Below are 14,949 nucleotides of genomic sequence, written 5' to 3' on the forward strand. Positions count from 1 at the left end.
AAAGTTTATTTCTTGATTATCTAACATGCAAATTTAACTGAGCCTCCTATATTTTCTCTGGCAACCCTACAGATAGTGCATATCTTAATGCTTTAGAAAATCCATCTAATGTTTTGAGATCTCAATTTGAGATTTGCTTCTAATTGAAACCCACAAGGAAATGGTTGTGACAGTTAAGACTGCATTTGCCTGAAGTATAGTGGATGTTACACAACCCACCTCCATACAACTCTCTTTTGTTGTGAGAATATAAGCATAGAAACAAGACTTTGCTTGAGAAACCTAAGCCAAATAGTACTGTTTTGTAATTTGTATTATTTTGCAGACACACATAAGTAAAGATAGTGCTACGATGCATTGCGCAGAATTTATGTACACCCTATTTAGTTTTTTTTCTTTTTGTTTGTTTGGGCGGTGGGCACATGGATGGGTGGGTGAGGGTGTTTGTTTTGCCATCTCCTGAGTCAGTGGTTTTGAGCCTTAGCTGTACAATAGAATCACCTGAGAGCTTCTTAAGCTCTCAATCCGTGTCTGCTTTGCAGACCAATTAAACCAGAATCCCTGGAAATAGAGTCAAGCATCAGTATTTAAAACTGCCCAGGTGACTCCAATGTGCAGCCATGGCTGAGAACCAATGCCCTAAATGAAAATGGCAAATTTGAAAAAGCTCTTTTTACCACTAAATTATGTCCTTATTTTAATCCTCTTCCAAACTCATTTCATGTACTTTTCAGTCAGCATATTATGGCAATTACATCTATTATTTTGTATTATATCTTCTATATATGATGTATAATATCATAAAGCTTACTTTAAAAATGATTTCACGTGGCTTTAATCATGTCACTGATTCAGTATTAGTTTCTTCAACATCTATAATTGATTTTCATTTTCAAATATTTCTTTGTGATTTTTCTTACGTATTTTTCATATGTATTTCTCTCTCTCTCTCTCGCTCTCTCAGATTCTAAGCCAGTGATTCTCAACTTAAACGGCATATTAGAACCATCTTAGGATGCTATAGAGAAATGCCCAAGCCTGCCTCCTGGAGGCCATGCTATAATTGGTCGGGTGTGGAGCCTAAGCATTAGTGTTTAAGTACCTGAGGAAGTTCTGGGTTTAGCCAGAGTTGAAAGTCAGTGTTTTCAATATGTCAACTACCTATCTAGCTGATCAACTGCATGTCCTGGGGAACTTTTAATACATAAATATAATTGCTCTGCTTAATGAAATAGAAGAAATTTTGAGGTTCTGGGAGAAGGAGAAATAAGGGAGTGGTAAGTGACCACCCTCTTGTCTTTATACTCTCAGATTCATGGGTGTCATGAGGAATTCCTGATGTTGGGGATAGCCAAAGGACTCTCAAGACTAAAGATAGAGATGCCTCCTATTTTAAGTGTTTGCTGTGCTTCAGTGTAAACCATTCTATTGCCCTGAAATCTCCAGAAAAGATTGCCACATACATGGGTAAGGGACACATGCTTACACCCACAAGTAGTGAATACCCATTGTTCGGGCCTCACCCAGTGGAAATCCTAACTGTGTAGGTTCAGGGTAAGGCCCTGAACCCAGTAATTCAAGCCCTTCCCAGACCACTGTGATGATTGGCCACATTTGGTCACCACTGCCTTGTAGGTGATAAAACATCCCTAGACATGATCATCATAATTCACCCAGTCGACAGCTGAGCAAACTCCTGTGGGGTAACAGGAAAATCAATGGTAAAACTGAGTTTCTGCAGCAGGAGAAAAACCAGAGTCTGATTCTTATTAAACCTTCCTCAGGTCTACCAGTTCCTTTTCTCTTCGAGTGGCCACATGAAGGAAGAAATTACCTTTCTGAACTAGGACAAAAGAAGACTAAGAAGATGATGCCTACAAAGAATAATAATAAAAGTTTAAAGCAGATGTAATCTATAAGATGAAAGATTAGACAGGAAGCATGGCATGCATTATCAATAATCATAACATACCCATTCAAAGATTTCATTCACCCCCCAGTTACTCAGCACCTGCTAGGATACAAGTGCTGAGATAGGTCCTGGGAATTCAGAGTATGATATTGTCTCAAGGAATTTACAGTCTAGAAGAGTAGATTAATGATTCTATTAGAATAGAAGAATGGAAGAGTATACAAAGTAACATGCATAGGCCCATTTCATAAAGGATTGTAAGTGAGGGGAGACTTCACAGAGAAGCAGAAGACAGAACAAGGGTTTGGAAGATAGAATGATCAGGCTGTGGGGAAAATGGAAGGAGTGAAGGGAAAGAAACAACATCTCTTATTAGAATGAATTGAAACTCTAGATGGGCACAGAGGCATAAAGCAGCATGGTATGTTGCCTGGATGACAAATGGTTTTATAATGATGTCATGTAATGATCTGGAGGAGTTAGGGCAGGTGGAAGCCAGTGGTAGGGTTTTGATGTGTCGAACTCCACTCACACATCATCCCAGTCATCCTTGTATTTTGATGAGTTCCTAGAGTGGCCCTAAAGAGCTGGATGAGAGGTGGCCAACCCACCTTGCTAGTCTGAAACAAAAAATGTATAATCTTTATTTCTCGGGTTCTGCAATATTCTCTTTCTCCAGATTTACCATTTCTTAGTTCATATGAGCTGCTATAACAAAATGCTACAGACAGAAATTTCGAAACAATAGAAATTTATTTCTCACAGTTCTGGAGTCTGGGAAGTCCAGGAACAAGGCACCAGCTGGTAAGGGCCAGGTGTCTCTGCTTCCAAGATGTTGTCTTATTGCATCATCCTCTGGAGAGGAGGAACGCTGTATCCTCACATGGCGGAAGGGACAGAAGGGATGAAAGGGGGTGAGCCCCCTCTGCTAAGTCTTTTTATAACTTAATCCCATTCGTGAGTGTTCTGGAGCCCACATGATCAATCAGTTCCTAAGGACCACACCTCATAATACTGTTGTATTGGGGGTTAAGTTTCAACTTGAATTTGAAAGAGACAAAAACAGTCAAACCGTAACATTTTAATATCATCCTTAATAGTAATTGGTTGCATTTGCTGCCATAATTTTTTTTTATAGGCTCTTGAATTTTCAACCTCTTTCAACATAGGTATTTATTTTGCATAATATTTTGTGGTAGATCATACACAACCCTGATTTCAATTTGTTTTGTTTTGTTTGAGATGGAGTTTCGCTCTCATCACCCAGGCTGGAGTGCAATGGTGCAATCTCAGCTCATTGCAACCTCTGCCTCCCAGGTTCAAGTGATTTTCCTGTCTCAGCCTCTCAGGTATCTGGGATTACAGGCATGTGCCACCACTCTCAGCTAATTTTTTTTTTTTTTTTTTTTTCCAGTAGAGGCAGGTTTTCTCCATGTTGGCCAGGCTGGTCTTGAACTCCTGACCTCAGGTGATCCACCCACCTCGGCCTCCCAAAGGGCTGGGATTACAGGTGTGAGCTACTATACCCAGCCTTGATTTAAATTTGAATGTGATTTTATTTTGATGAAAACCTGAGTTTTCACTGTGAAGGAGTTGTATTGACCAACATTAATAGCCCTCACAATTCCACAGTCACCACACAAGCACTTAACCATGCATTCACGTTAACCTCTGCCTGCTCTGCCATTAACTTCCTTCAGTTGGGAACACTGGCTTTAGTTGTTGTGCTTTTAATATTTTATTATGAGGTATGTAGTTCGAATGTACAGACAAGTACAAACAATCATGTAACAAGCACCAGTTTACTTACTAAGCAGCATAATAAAATCTTCATATTTTGCTGTCTTCATATTTGTGCCAGTTCTTTTTTTACAAACTAAAACATTGCAGATACAGTTAGTAGAAGTCCTCTACTATCCCTTCCTAGTCTCATTTCCCTCTCTCTAGAGGTAAAACCAACCTGATCTCAGTGTTTATTGTTGTCAAGAGTGGTTTTATACTTTTACTACAAATATATGTAATAACATATACTATTATTTTGTTTTTAAACTTTAAATAATTGAATCCTCTCAGTATTCATCTGTGCCTTACATTTTTGTTGAACATTGTCTCTGAGATTTGTTGATGACACATATAGATGTAGTGTGTTTCTTTTAATTACTATATAGAATTAAATTTATGAATATACCAAAATGTATTTTTTACTACATACAAGTAGACATTTAGATTTTTTCCAATGTTTCACTGTTATAAGGCTGCAGAAAACATTCTTGTACACATCTCCATATGCACAAATATGTTGTATTTTTATTCTTTAATCATTTCTTTTACTCATATAAGTAGTATCACTATGTAGCAATGAAAAAAACTATCAGTCATTCTAATAATCAAAAACATGACAATGTAATCAACTTCAAAACAATATTAGAATAGTGTGCTGATGTTTTAATTTATTGCCTTTCACAAAGGTCACCAGCAACTTCCCTCAAACAGACATATAAGCCTCAGCCCTGAACCATGGAATAATTTAAAGAGTAATCAACCATAAATATAGAATTGGAAGAGAGGCTAATATAGCTTTAAGAAACATTGAGTCAATTTAAGGACTGATCGTACACTTTTTTTCTGTTTCCTTGACATATAGCTGGTCAAAATTGACCTGATTTGCAATTCCTCTTATATGGACCTAGAGGCAACTGACTGTAGTATTTAGCCATTGCACTTAATATGAGCTTTTGTTAAAAGTACACACATTAACTATTTATTGCCCTGGGAGGGAATAAGTCACGTTTATTTTTTTTATTGATTTTGATTTCATTAATTACTGCCTCCTATATACAGATCAATCCATTAGGTCCTCTGGGGTGTCCAAAGAAAGCCTCAGAAGAGCTTGGAACACCACAAAGAAGAGATGCTTAGGAAAAGTCATCAGTAGGATTTTGGCATGTAAAATGGATTTTTTCTTTTTTCCCCTAGTAACACTCAGGAAATGCTTGTCTCCTGCTATTAATGAATGATTTCAGAGTACTATGGATCATGCTGAAGAAAATGAAATCCTTGCAGCAACCCAGAGGTACTATGTGGAAAGGCCTATCTTTAGTCATCCGGTCCTCCAAGAAAGACTACACACTAAGGACAAGGTTCCAGATTCCATTGCGGATAAGCTGAAACAGGCATTCACGTATGTTGCATTTTAACCTGTTTCTGTTATTGTATCATTTAGTTATGAGAGGCGCAAGGTCAAATGTGTAAAGAAAATCTGTTTGGTGAAGTGGAGAAAAAAATGAATGCTGAGCCATCATGGTTTGCAAAGCTGTTCACAAGGTTCAGTCAGTGTTAGATATCTGTACACAGGCTTCATCATGAATTTCACCATATTGAATTCCTACTATGCCTTTTGTCTGTGTAAATGTTAACATAACCAGCACGCTTTCTAATTCTCCACCCACCTTCAAAATACCTTTTGTGTCCCAGGAATATTCCAGCCACTCTCTTTTTTTCCCCACCCCTGACTCCTACCCTGTCTGGCAACATCCTGAATCACCAAGTGGAAATTTTTCCAGATTGCTCCTGGGAATAAGGAATGGAAAGTGCTTTGGTTTGAATTCTACAGAGATGTTTCTCATTTATAACTTTATCTCTGTCTGTCTTTGTACTTTCAGATGTACTCCTAAAAAAATAAGAAATATCATTTATATGTTCCTACCCATAACTAAATGGCTGCCAGCATACAAATTCAAGGAATATGTGTTGGGTGACTTGGTCTCAGGCATAAGCACAGGGGTGCTTCAGCTTCCTCAAGGTTAGTAGATCTTTCTTTCCCCCCTCGCTGTCTTCAAACAAATGCTTGACCTTCTGTTTATTTCATCATGATTGCAAATTCATAATTTTTATCATATCTTTCTAGTAACCTTTACCTGTCTAAAGGTATTCTTCAGAAACATGTAATCCTTAAACCTATAATCTCAGCACTTTGGAAGGCCAAGGTGGGAGGATCACTTGAGACTGGGAGTTGGAGAACAGCCTGGGCAACAAAGTGAGACACTGTCTCTACCTTTGAAAAAACAAACAAAAACAAAAAACACAGCTGGGCATGCCTGTAGTCTCAGCTACTTTAGAGGCTGACACAGGAGGAGCGTTTGAGCCCTGAAGTTCAAGGCTGTGAGGAGCTCTGATCATACTACTTCACTCCAGCCTGGGAGACAGAGTGAGACCCTGTCTCCAAAAGAAAGCTCCAGGGATATTAATAGTAGAAAATGGTGATACTGTTTTGCAGATCAGTACATTGGTTGGGCATTATCTTGCCACTTGCTAAGTCAGTCACTCAAGAAACATTTTGTTGTTATGGTTGTTTTGAAGGTTTGTGGCTTCTGAGTCCATATTCTAATTACAAGGTACCATGATATGCTAAATTCCTGTAGTATATTGCAGCAACCCTGTGATTTTATATGTCATATAAGAACTTAAGAAAATATTCATTAACTTATTCATTAATTTATTCATGTATTCTAAATAGTACATGTTTATTAGGCACCTACCTGGCTCACTGTCCTCATGGAGCTCACTAACCATCCAATCAAGGCATGAGATGCTAAGCAGAAAAAAGCACATAGAAAAATTTTAATTACAATGATAAGCACAATGAAGGAAAAGATAAGGTATTGTGAAATAAAAATAGTGGATCTAGGGCTGGCTGTGGTGGCTCACGCCTGTAATCCCAGCACTTTGGAAGGCTGAAGTGGGTGGATCACCTGAGGTAAGGAGTTCAAGATCAGTCTGGCCAACATGGTGAAACCCCATCTGTACTAAAAATATAAAAATTAGCTGTGCATGGTGGCATGTGCCTATAGTCTCAGCTACTCAGGAGGCTGAGGCAGGAGAATTGCTTGAACCTGGGAGGTAGAGGTTGCAGTAAGCTGAGATTGTGCTACTATACTCCAGCCTGGGCAACAGAGCAAGACTCCATTGGGAAAAAAAAAAAAAAAAAGGAATAGTGGATCCAGGAAATGAGGTTTGAGCTGAGACCTGACTCAGGTCAAGAATAAGAGAAAATGCATTTCAGGCAGAAGGAATAGCATGTGTGAAGGCACTGAGCAGGAAAAGAATTGGGTGTGGGACAAAGAATGAATGGAAAAGCATTGTTCTAGGAGTGTGAGGGAGCAGGGGGCAGTGGCAGGTGAGGTGGGCACAGGCAGGCCTGCAGAGTCTTCTTAGGCCATTTTTGGGTTTCATTCTGAGTGCAGTGGAAAGCTATCAGCATTACTTTTTATTTAGGTTTTCTTTGTGCATAAGTCTTCTCACACTGCTAATAAAAACATACCTGAGACTTGGCAATTTATAAAGAAAAAGAGGTTTAATGAACTCACAGTTCCATGTGGCTGGGGAGGCCTCACAATCATGGCAGAGGGCAAATGAGCAAAGTCACATCTTACATGGTGGCACGCAAGAGAGAGCTTGTGTAGGGAACTGCCCTTTATAAAATAATCAGGTCTCGTGAGACTTACTATCATGAGAATGGCAAGGGAAAGACCCACCCCCATGATTCAGTTACCTCCCACTGGGTCCCTCTCACAACACATGGGAATTATGGGAGCTACAATTCAAGAAGAGATTTGGGTAGGGACACAGCCAAACCATATCACTCTGTAAGAGGTCACTGAAGACTGCCGTGGGGGGAATGGATTTGGGTAGTGGGAGGGGTACCAGAATGGATGTGAGGAGACCAGGTAGAGGTGACAGCAGCTCATGGTAGGCAAAGGTGATAATGGCTTGAACACCTCTAGGTCAGCTGTCCAAAAATCAATTCCCTTGTAGCCAGTTTCCAAAAAATTGTCAAAAAAAATCACTTCCCCTAATGAGCAATTGGCTTTGTTTTTAATTTTCCAAGTGACTGATTTACCATATTTATTAAATCTGTTATACAAAATCTTGCAGATTTGGGACAGATTCCCACAATCATTTTGGTGCCATCACCCCAAGAATAGATAAATGGACAGATTCAAAGGCAGAGGCAAGGGCAGGGTGAGAAGCAGATAAGGGCTCAGTATCCAAAACAGGAAGCAGAAGTCAAACTGACATTCAGTCAAGCTGGACTGACGGAGCTGCAGGAATGTCTGCCGGCAACCACGCAAGCTCACACTCGAAGAACTCCTCAGGATTCTGCCTAGTTGAATTTTCACCGTCATTCTGCAAACTTATCTTCAACCAGCTGACCTTCTTCCATCTCGAACTAGAATGCTGGCTGTAAGAATGGAAAGAATTGGAAAGACATATATTTTGTAGGTGAGATCAGCAAAACTGGCTGCTGGATTAACTTAGAAAGAAGGAGGAGGGCGTGTCAACAATAACTTTAAGACAACTGGGCTTATGGGTTGGATGTGTGGAGATGGTGAAGAAGAGGGATGGTCAAGAATGACTTCCAGGTTGCGGTTTCAAACACCTGAGGGATGGAGGTGTCAATTGCAGACATAATAAAGATGACAGGACTGGGTATGGTGGCTCATGCCTGTAATCCCAACACTGGGAGGCCAAGGTGGGTGGATAACCTGAGGTCAGGGGTTCAAGACTGACCAACATGGTGAAACCCCATCTCTACTAAAAATACAAAATAAGTCAGGCATAGTGGCACACACCTGTAGTCCCAGCTACTTGGGAGGCTGAGGCAGGAGAATCGCTTGAACCTGGGAGACGGAGGTTGCAGTGAGCTGAGATTGTGCCAGTGCACTCCAGCTTGGGTGTCAAGGGCAAAACTCCATCTCAAAACATAAAAAATAATAAAAAAGATGACAGGAATAGGATTGAAGAGTAAGTCTGATTATGTTAAATTTGAGATGCTTGTGAGATAGACAAGTAGATATTTCATGTTTGTATTTAATATATGATGAGCCCAAAAGAGAGGGAGGGGCTAGAGATATCAAGTGTGGAATCTTTGACCTATAGAAAGCATTTAAACCATGGCAATAGACCACGGCACCTAGGGAGAGAATGTGGAGTGAAAAGAGAAGGGAGCTAAGATCAAGCTCTGTCCAACATTAAAGACCCAATACAGAAGGAGGAAACAGCAGAAGAAATAGAAAAGTATCTGGAAAGGAAAACTAGGAGTGTATATTATTACAGAAAGGAAGAAATTATTTCAAATCAGGGAATGATTCAGTAGGTGGAACACTGCTGAGATACACAGATCATCCCACAATCAAATTTGCATTGGAAAGGTATTTTTCTGCTCATTATTAATGAAGATAGATAAGTATGAAAAACAATATAGCAAAGATAGAGGTCTAAAAGGAAGTAAATACATTTCTTGTGATTGATAAATAATTTAAATTACCAAAAAAATTTTGTGTTAAGCATGTCAGAGTGAAAGTATGCTCTTATCTCGAATTGTCTTAAAAATTCCTCTAAAATGACAATGAAAGGGGAAATGGTATAAGCTAGCAAGGAGGAAGAGCATGAGAGAGCAGACACAGTGGAACAGGAGAAATGTATCTATGGCAAGCAGATGGACAAGTGGCAGCTGAATCATTAGAGTAGAGAAGCTTAAATGTAGGTACGTACACTACAAAACACTGGGAAATTGGAGGCTCCAAGTATTGTGAAAGCTGTAAGTCAGGCAGAAGGCTAAAAGCAAGGGAACTAGTTCAAAATCTTTGCAATCAGTAGCATCAATACACTCAGGTCCCCACATCTACATGATGCAGTGGATGGTAGGATAAAAATACCAAGAGATGTCAGGAAAGTTACCTAAAAGTCTGCACACTGAACTGTGAGTCAACAAAGTCTGTTCCCTTGCTCTACTTTGTTTGCTTCAAAGTGCCTGCAAAAAATCATATAGCCCAAAGCAGATGGTGACCTATAAAAGACCCATAGTGACAAATAGAGGTCCCCCAGTAAAGATGCTGGCTGGCCACCCAGTTTTCCTACAGTAAGGCCCATCAGTAAACAGAGAGCCAATACACATGAAGCTTCAAGAAAGAGACCAAATCATTCAAAAAAGAATTCATAAGGAACAGAAATAACAGAGCAAAATAAAAAACTTTATAGTATCCTAACAAAAACACATTGAATCTCTGAAACAAAAACAGGATGCTATTTTGAAAAGAGCATTCAGAGAACAAGAAAGAGCTCATAGAAATCAAAAATGTGATAGCTGGAATAAATATTTAGTCAGGGTTGGAAGACAAAGTAGAGGAAATCTGGAAGTAGAAGAAAAAGACAGTAAGAGAGAAAACATAAGAAGACCAGAGGATCAAGCCTGATGTCCCATCATACATCTAATAGGACTTCCAGAAAGAAAGAAGAGAGTAAACAGAAGGAAGAAATGATCAAAGAGTAATCCCCAGGGCTGAAATACATGTGTTTTCAGACTGAGAGGAATCATAAAATACCCAGCAGAATAAATGAAAAATAAAACAAGGCACACCATAGTAAAATATAGAATACCAGGAATCAATAGAGGATCTCAAACTAGAAAGAAAAAAAGTCACATAATGAAAAGCTGAAAAAGTAAACATAATGGAAAATTAAGTTTGCATCTAAAATGGATAAATTGAGAAATCATGATACAAACATATTTAGAACAGTGTTTCTCAACTTCATGCCATTTACCCTGTTTGTTTTTGGGGGCCTGTCTTGTGCAGTGTAGGGTGTTTAGCAGTACCCCTGGCCTTCACCCACTAGATGCCAGTAATACCCCCTCCCCCATCATCATAATCAAAAATGTCTCCAGACATCCCCAAATGTCTCCTGCCAGAAGTGGGGGTGGGGGAGCGCTCTCCTTTGAGAATGCTGATTTAGGAAAATGGAGGTAAATAGAGAAAAACAGCTCCACGAGTTGGAAGTCATTGGCTCTGAGGAGCAAAACCTGGAGGAAGAGGGGTAAACAGAAAAGAGCTGGCTTTTCCAGAGAGCCTTTGCTGCTTGGCTTTTTAAATCGTATGCATGCATTTCTTTGCTAGAAATAAATTTTGTTAACAACATTCAAGTGACCGTGTTATTATACATGAAGTTAGGATGCTTTCCCAACTCTTGTTTTGCTAAAGCTGTCTCCTCCACAGCGTAACAGTGCATTAAATGAGTTTTTTAGTTGTCCCAGAAATTTGGCTGAGCCCCCAAAGCTGAGAACAAAGAGTGCTTATTGCCTATACATTTGGAAGAGGGATGCCAGTCAATCTATCCCGAACTATGAATGAATGACCCAGGCTCTCTTGAGTGTGTCACTTTTAACAGAATATATGAGGGAACGAGAAGACTGACTTGGAATGAGAATTTTCCAGGGAGAGGTTAAAACCCTATCCATTTCCCCTCCACCTGTAGTCAAGTAAGGAAGGACTGCAAGAAAGCTACTCAGAGCGCTGAGCCCCACCCCTGGAGTTTGTGGAGACTGCTGCCTAATTCTTGCATGAAAAAGTCCAGCTGCTCTAAAAAATAAAGTTTTTAAAAAACTTTCAAGTGAACCTGCACGTGGATGTTTATAGCAGCTTTATTCATAATTGCCAAACCTTGGAAGCAATCAAGATGGCCTTCAGTAGATGAATGGGTAAACTGTGGTACATCCAAACAATGAAATATTCAGTGTTAAAAAGGAATGAGCTATCAAGCCATGAAAAGACATAAAGGAACCTTAAATGCATATTACTTCGTGAAAGAAGTCAACCTGATGTAGCTTAATACTGTATGATCCCAATTGAACGACATTCTAAAGAAGGCCAAACTGACCAGGCACAGTGACTCATGCCTGTAATCCCAGCACTTTGGGAGGCTGAGGTGGACACATTGCCTGAGCCTAGGAGTTCAAGACCAGCCTGGAAAACATGGGGAAACTCGGTCTCTACAGAAATTAGCCAGGTGTGATGGTGCACACCTGTAGTCTCAACTACTAGGGAGGCTGAGGTGGGAGGATTGCTTGAGACTGGGAGGTTGTGGCTGCAGTGAGCCGTGAACATGCCCCCGCACACCAGCCTGGGTGACAGAGCAAGACTGTCTTTAAAAAGACAGTAAAAAGATCATTAGTTTCCAGGGGATGGGGGGAGGGAAGGATGAATAGGCCACAGAGAATTTCTAACCAGTGAAACTACTTTATATCATACTATCATGATGGCTACCTGTCATTGTACATTTGCATAGATTGTACCACACCAAGAGTAAACCTAATGTAAACTGTGGACTTTGGGTGATGATGATAGGTCAGTGTGGGTTCATCACTCGTAACAGATGTGCCCCTCTGGAGGGGGATGTTGATAGTGAGGGAGGCTGTGCATACATAAGGGCACGGGATATATGGAAAACCTCTGTATCTTTTGCTCAATTTGCTGTGAACCTAAACTGCTCTAAAAAGTCTATTTTAAAAAAAATGTGTCAAGGATGATGTGAACTGCCTAGGACAGCAGAGTGAGGGAAAGAGTCCTCCAGAGGGTGTGACCTGCACTTCCAAAGTTTCTTGGGAGTTAAATGCCAAGCTTTCCCATTGGATAACTGGGCATCCTGAAAGGTAACGAGGCTTGGCTCATTTGATAGGTACCTGCCCAAGAAGACTGCCTACAGGATGAGCATACGCCAGCCGAAATTACCTGGAAAGCCGTACCTTCTGATAAGAGTTGGAGGGAGGATATCTAAGAGTCAGGAGGAAGGAGCATTACATAGTTAGGGCATAGTAACTGGGAGTCCTTTATTGCAAAGGGGTCTCCAGAGAACCCACAAAATCACCCCATTGGAGAAAGAGCTCGCATTTGTGCATCAACACCAAATTACGATGGCACCCACTAAGATAAGACTTTTTTCTGCTTTTATCTAATTTGTGAAAGAATAAAGCAGAAAAAAAAAATCACCCACTGGCAAAAAGGAGATGACAATGGAAACTGTCTCAACCTGGACTCTGTCAGCACCAAGGTAAGATGATGTGCAGGATTGGGGTAGGGTAGGTTGCAGCTTAAATTAAGATGGGCTTCACTCGTTCATCAGAAATAAAGAACCAAGAGAAAAACACATGTAACCCCTCTGTCTTCTAATGATCTCCCATTTCTGTTCGGTTTTTAATCCCACAGGCTTAGCCTTTGCAATGCTGGCAGCTGTGCCTCCGATATTCGGCCTGTACTCTTCATTTTATCCTGTTATCATGTATTGTTTTTTTGGAACCTCCAGACACATATCAATAGGTAAAAGCTTATACTTGATATTCTACTACCTTCCCTTGTGTATTTCCAGCCTTTGCAATGTGCCAAGGAAATAGCATGGTCATTATTAAAAATTGTCTTAATAACAACTTTTGTTACTGCATGCACGACAGGTGCTTTAAAAACCTACACTCGGCCAGGTGTGGTGGCTCACCCCTGTAATCCCTGCACTCTGGGAGGCCGAGGCGGGCAGATTGCCTGAGGTCAGAAGTTTGAGACCAGCCAGACCAACATGGTGAAACCCCATCTCTTTGTAAAAATATAAAAATTAGCCAGGCTTGGTGACGGGTGCCTGTAATCCCAGCTGCTCGGGAGGCTGAGGCAGGAGAATTGCTTCAACCCGGGAGGCAGAGGTTGCAGTGAGCTGAGATCGCACCACTGCACTCCAGCCTGGGCAACAGAACAAGACTCCGTCTCAAAAAAAAAAAAAAAAACTACACGCCTCCCAAGATTTCTAGAACTTACAACTTTCTTATAATCTTGGAATAATAAAAAAGACAATTTTCTTGTGTAAAAGGGCAATTGTTGAAATCTGTGAAATGAGATAAATGCTTCATTTCATAATGTAATTTGCCAGCATCTGGTTTTTATTTTTATACTAATGGTAGTATTTCAAGTTCCTAATCGCTCTTCACGTATTTCATTTTTGTCGTATTTGGGGCTCTGAATTGTACATATTTTCAGTTTATCAGAGGCATATGGATTTCATAATAGTCCTGGTATTGCATAAGGCTACCACCTAGCACACACACACTTTCCAGATATCTACTGTTTGGTAACAAATACCCTCAAAATGTTGCAGCTTTACAACAACAATCATGTTTGTATCTTCCATAGTGCCTACAGGTCAGGACTTGGGAAGGCCTGGTCTGGATAATTCTTCCTCTCTCCCTTTTTCCTCCCACTCTTCCCTCTTCCCTGCCTTCCTTTCTCCATGCAGTCCCAGGAATTCTCCACTTGGCCTAGTTGGAGCTTTCTTACACATGGTGACTTGGCTTCAGCAGAAGGTGGAAGTTGCAGCCCTTTTATTACCAAGCCTCGGAAGTCACACAGCTTCACTTCTGCTGCATTCTTTTGTTTACTAACAAGTCAAAGCCAACCCAGATTCAAGGAGAAATTAGACTCCACCTCTTGATGGGGAAATATCAAGAAGAGTAGGTGGATGGAAGATATTGCTATGTCTATTTTTGGAAAATACAGTCTGCATGCACACACATGCGCATGCACACACACACGGTTGCTCACACACCAGAGGCAGGACACTAAAGAAGGGAGCATAGCCTTCTTTCAAGCATGACTTCTTGACCTCAACTTTGTCTCTTGGTGTACTGGCAAAAACCCTATCAGATACTCTGAATTAGATAGTGTCCTTGAACCGTGAACAGGGATCTTCATGCTTCATTATTTCAGGTCCTTTTGCTGTTATTAGCCTGATGATTGGTGGTGTGGCTGTTCGATTAGTACCAGATGATATAGTCATTCCAGGAGGAGTAAATGCAACCAATGGCACAGAGGCCAGAGATGCCTTGAGAGTGAAAGTCGCCATGTCTGTGACCTTACTTTCAGGAATCATTCAGGTAAGGCTCAAAGATGGGGAAATGGACTGTCTCATTTGTTAACCTAACAGGTATCTATTGAGAGCTCTTAGCTGGTCTTCCTATACGGTGGGCGGGGTCTGCTGGAGAAACCCCAAAGCTCTGGGAGTAACTGCAGACCAACTGCATGCCTTATTCACAACTATGAGTGACCAGCAAGCAAGCTTCAGGTGGATGCTTTAAAGATCCCAAAAGCAAGACAAGTTTGACACAGCAGGATTGATTAGTGCTGGGAGAGGATATTCCTCTCTGCTTGGAGGGAACAGCCAATGAT

The 14,949-nt window shown here is 40.6% G+C and overlaps 1 protein-coding gene across 2 annotated transcripts in view; it reads left to right on the top strand.

The window, feature by feature from the left end:
- Nucleotides 1-14,949, top strand: part of SLC26A5 (solute carrier family 26 member 5) — a 71,703-nt gene that overhangs the window by 17,407 nt on the left and 39,347 nt on the right. For both annotated transcript variants that reach the window (XM_050782758.1, XM_050782759.1), the window contains exons 4-7: nt 4,889-5,093; nt 5,575-5,714; nt 12,952-13,062; nt 14,491-14,657. In XM_050782758.1, coding sequence (XP_050638715.1) covers nt 4,942-5,093; nt 5,575-5,714; nt 12,952-13,062; nt 14,491-14,657 — 570 coding nt within the window. In that variant the 5' untranslated portion in view covers nt 4,889-4,941. The remainder of the gene's footprint in view (nt 1-4,888; nt 5,094-5,574; nt 5,715-12,951; nt 13,063-14,490; nt 14,658-14,949) is intronic.

Source organism: Macaca thibetana, chromosome 3 (assembly GCF_024542745.1).
Source record: "Macaca thibetana thibetana isolate TM-01 chromosome 3, ASM2454274v1, whole genome shotgun sequence".
In the NCBI taxonomy this organism is placed as follows: Eukaryota; Metazoa; Chordata; class Mammalia; order Primates; family Cercopithecidae; genus Macaca; species Macaca thibetana.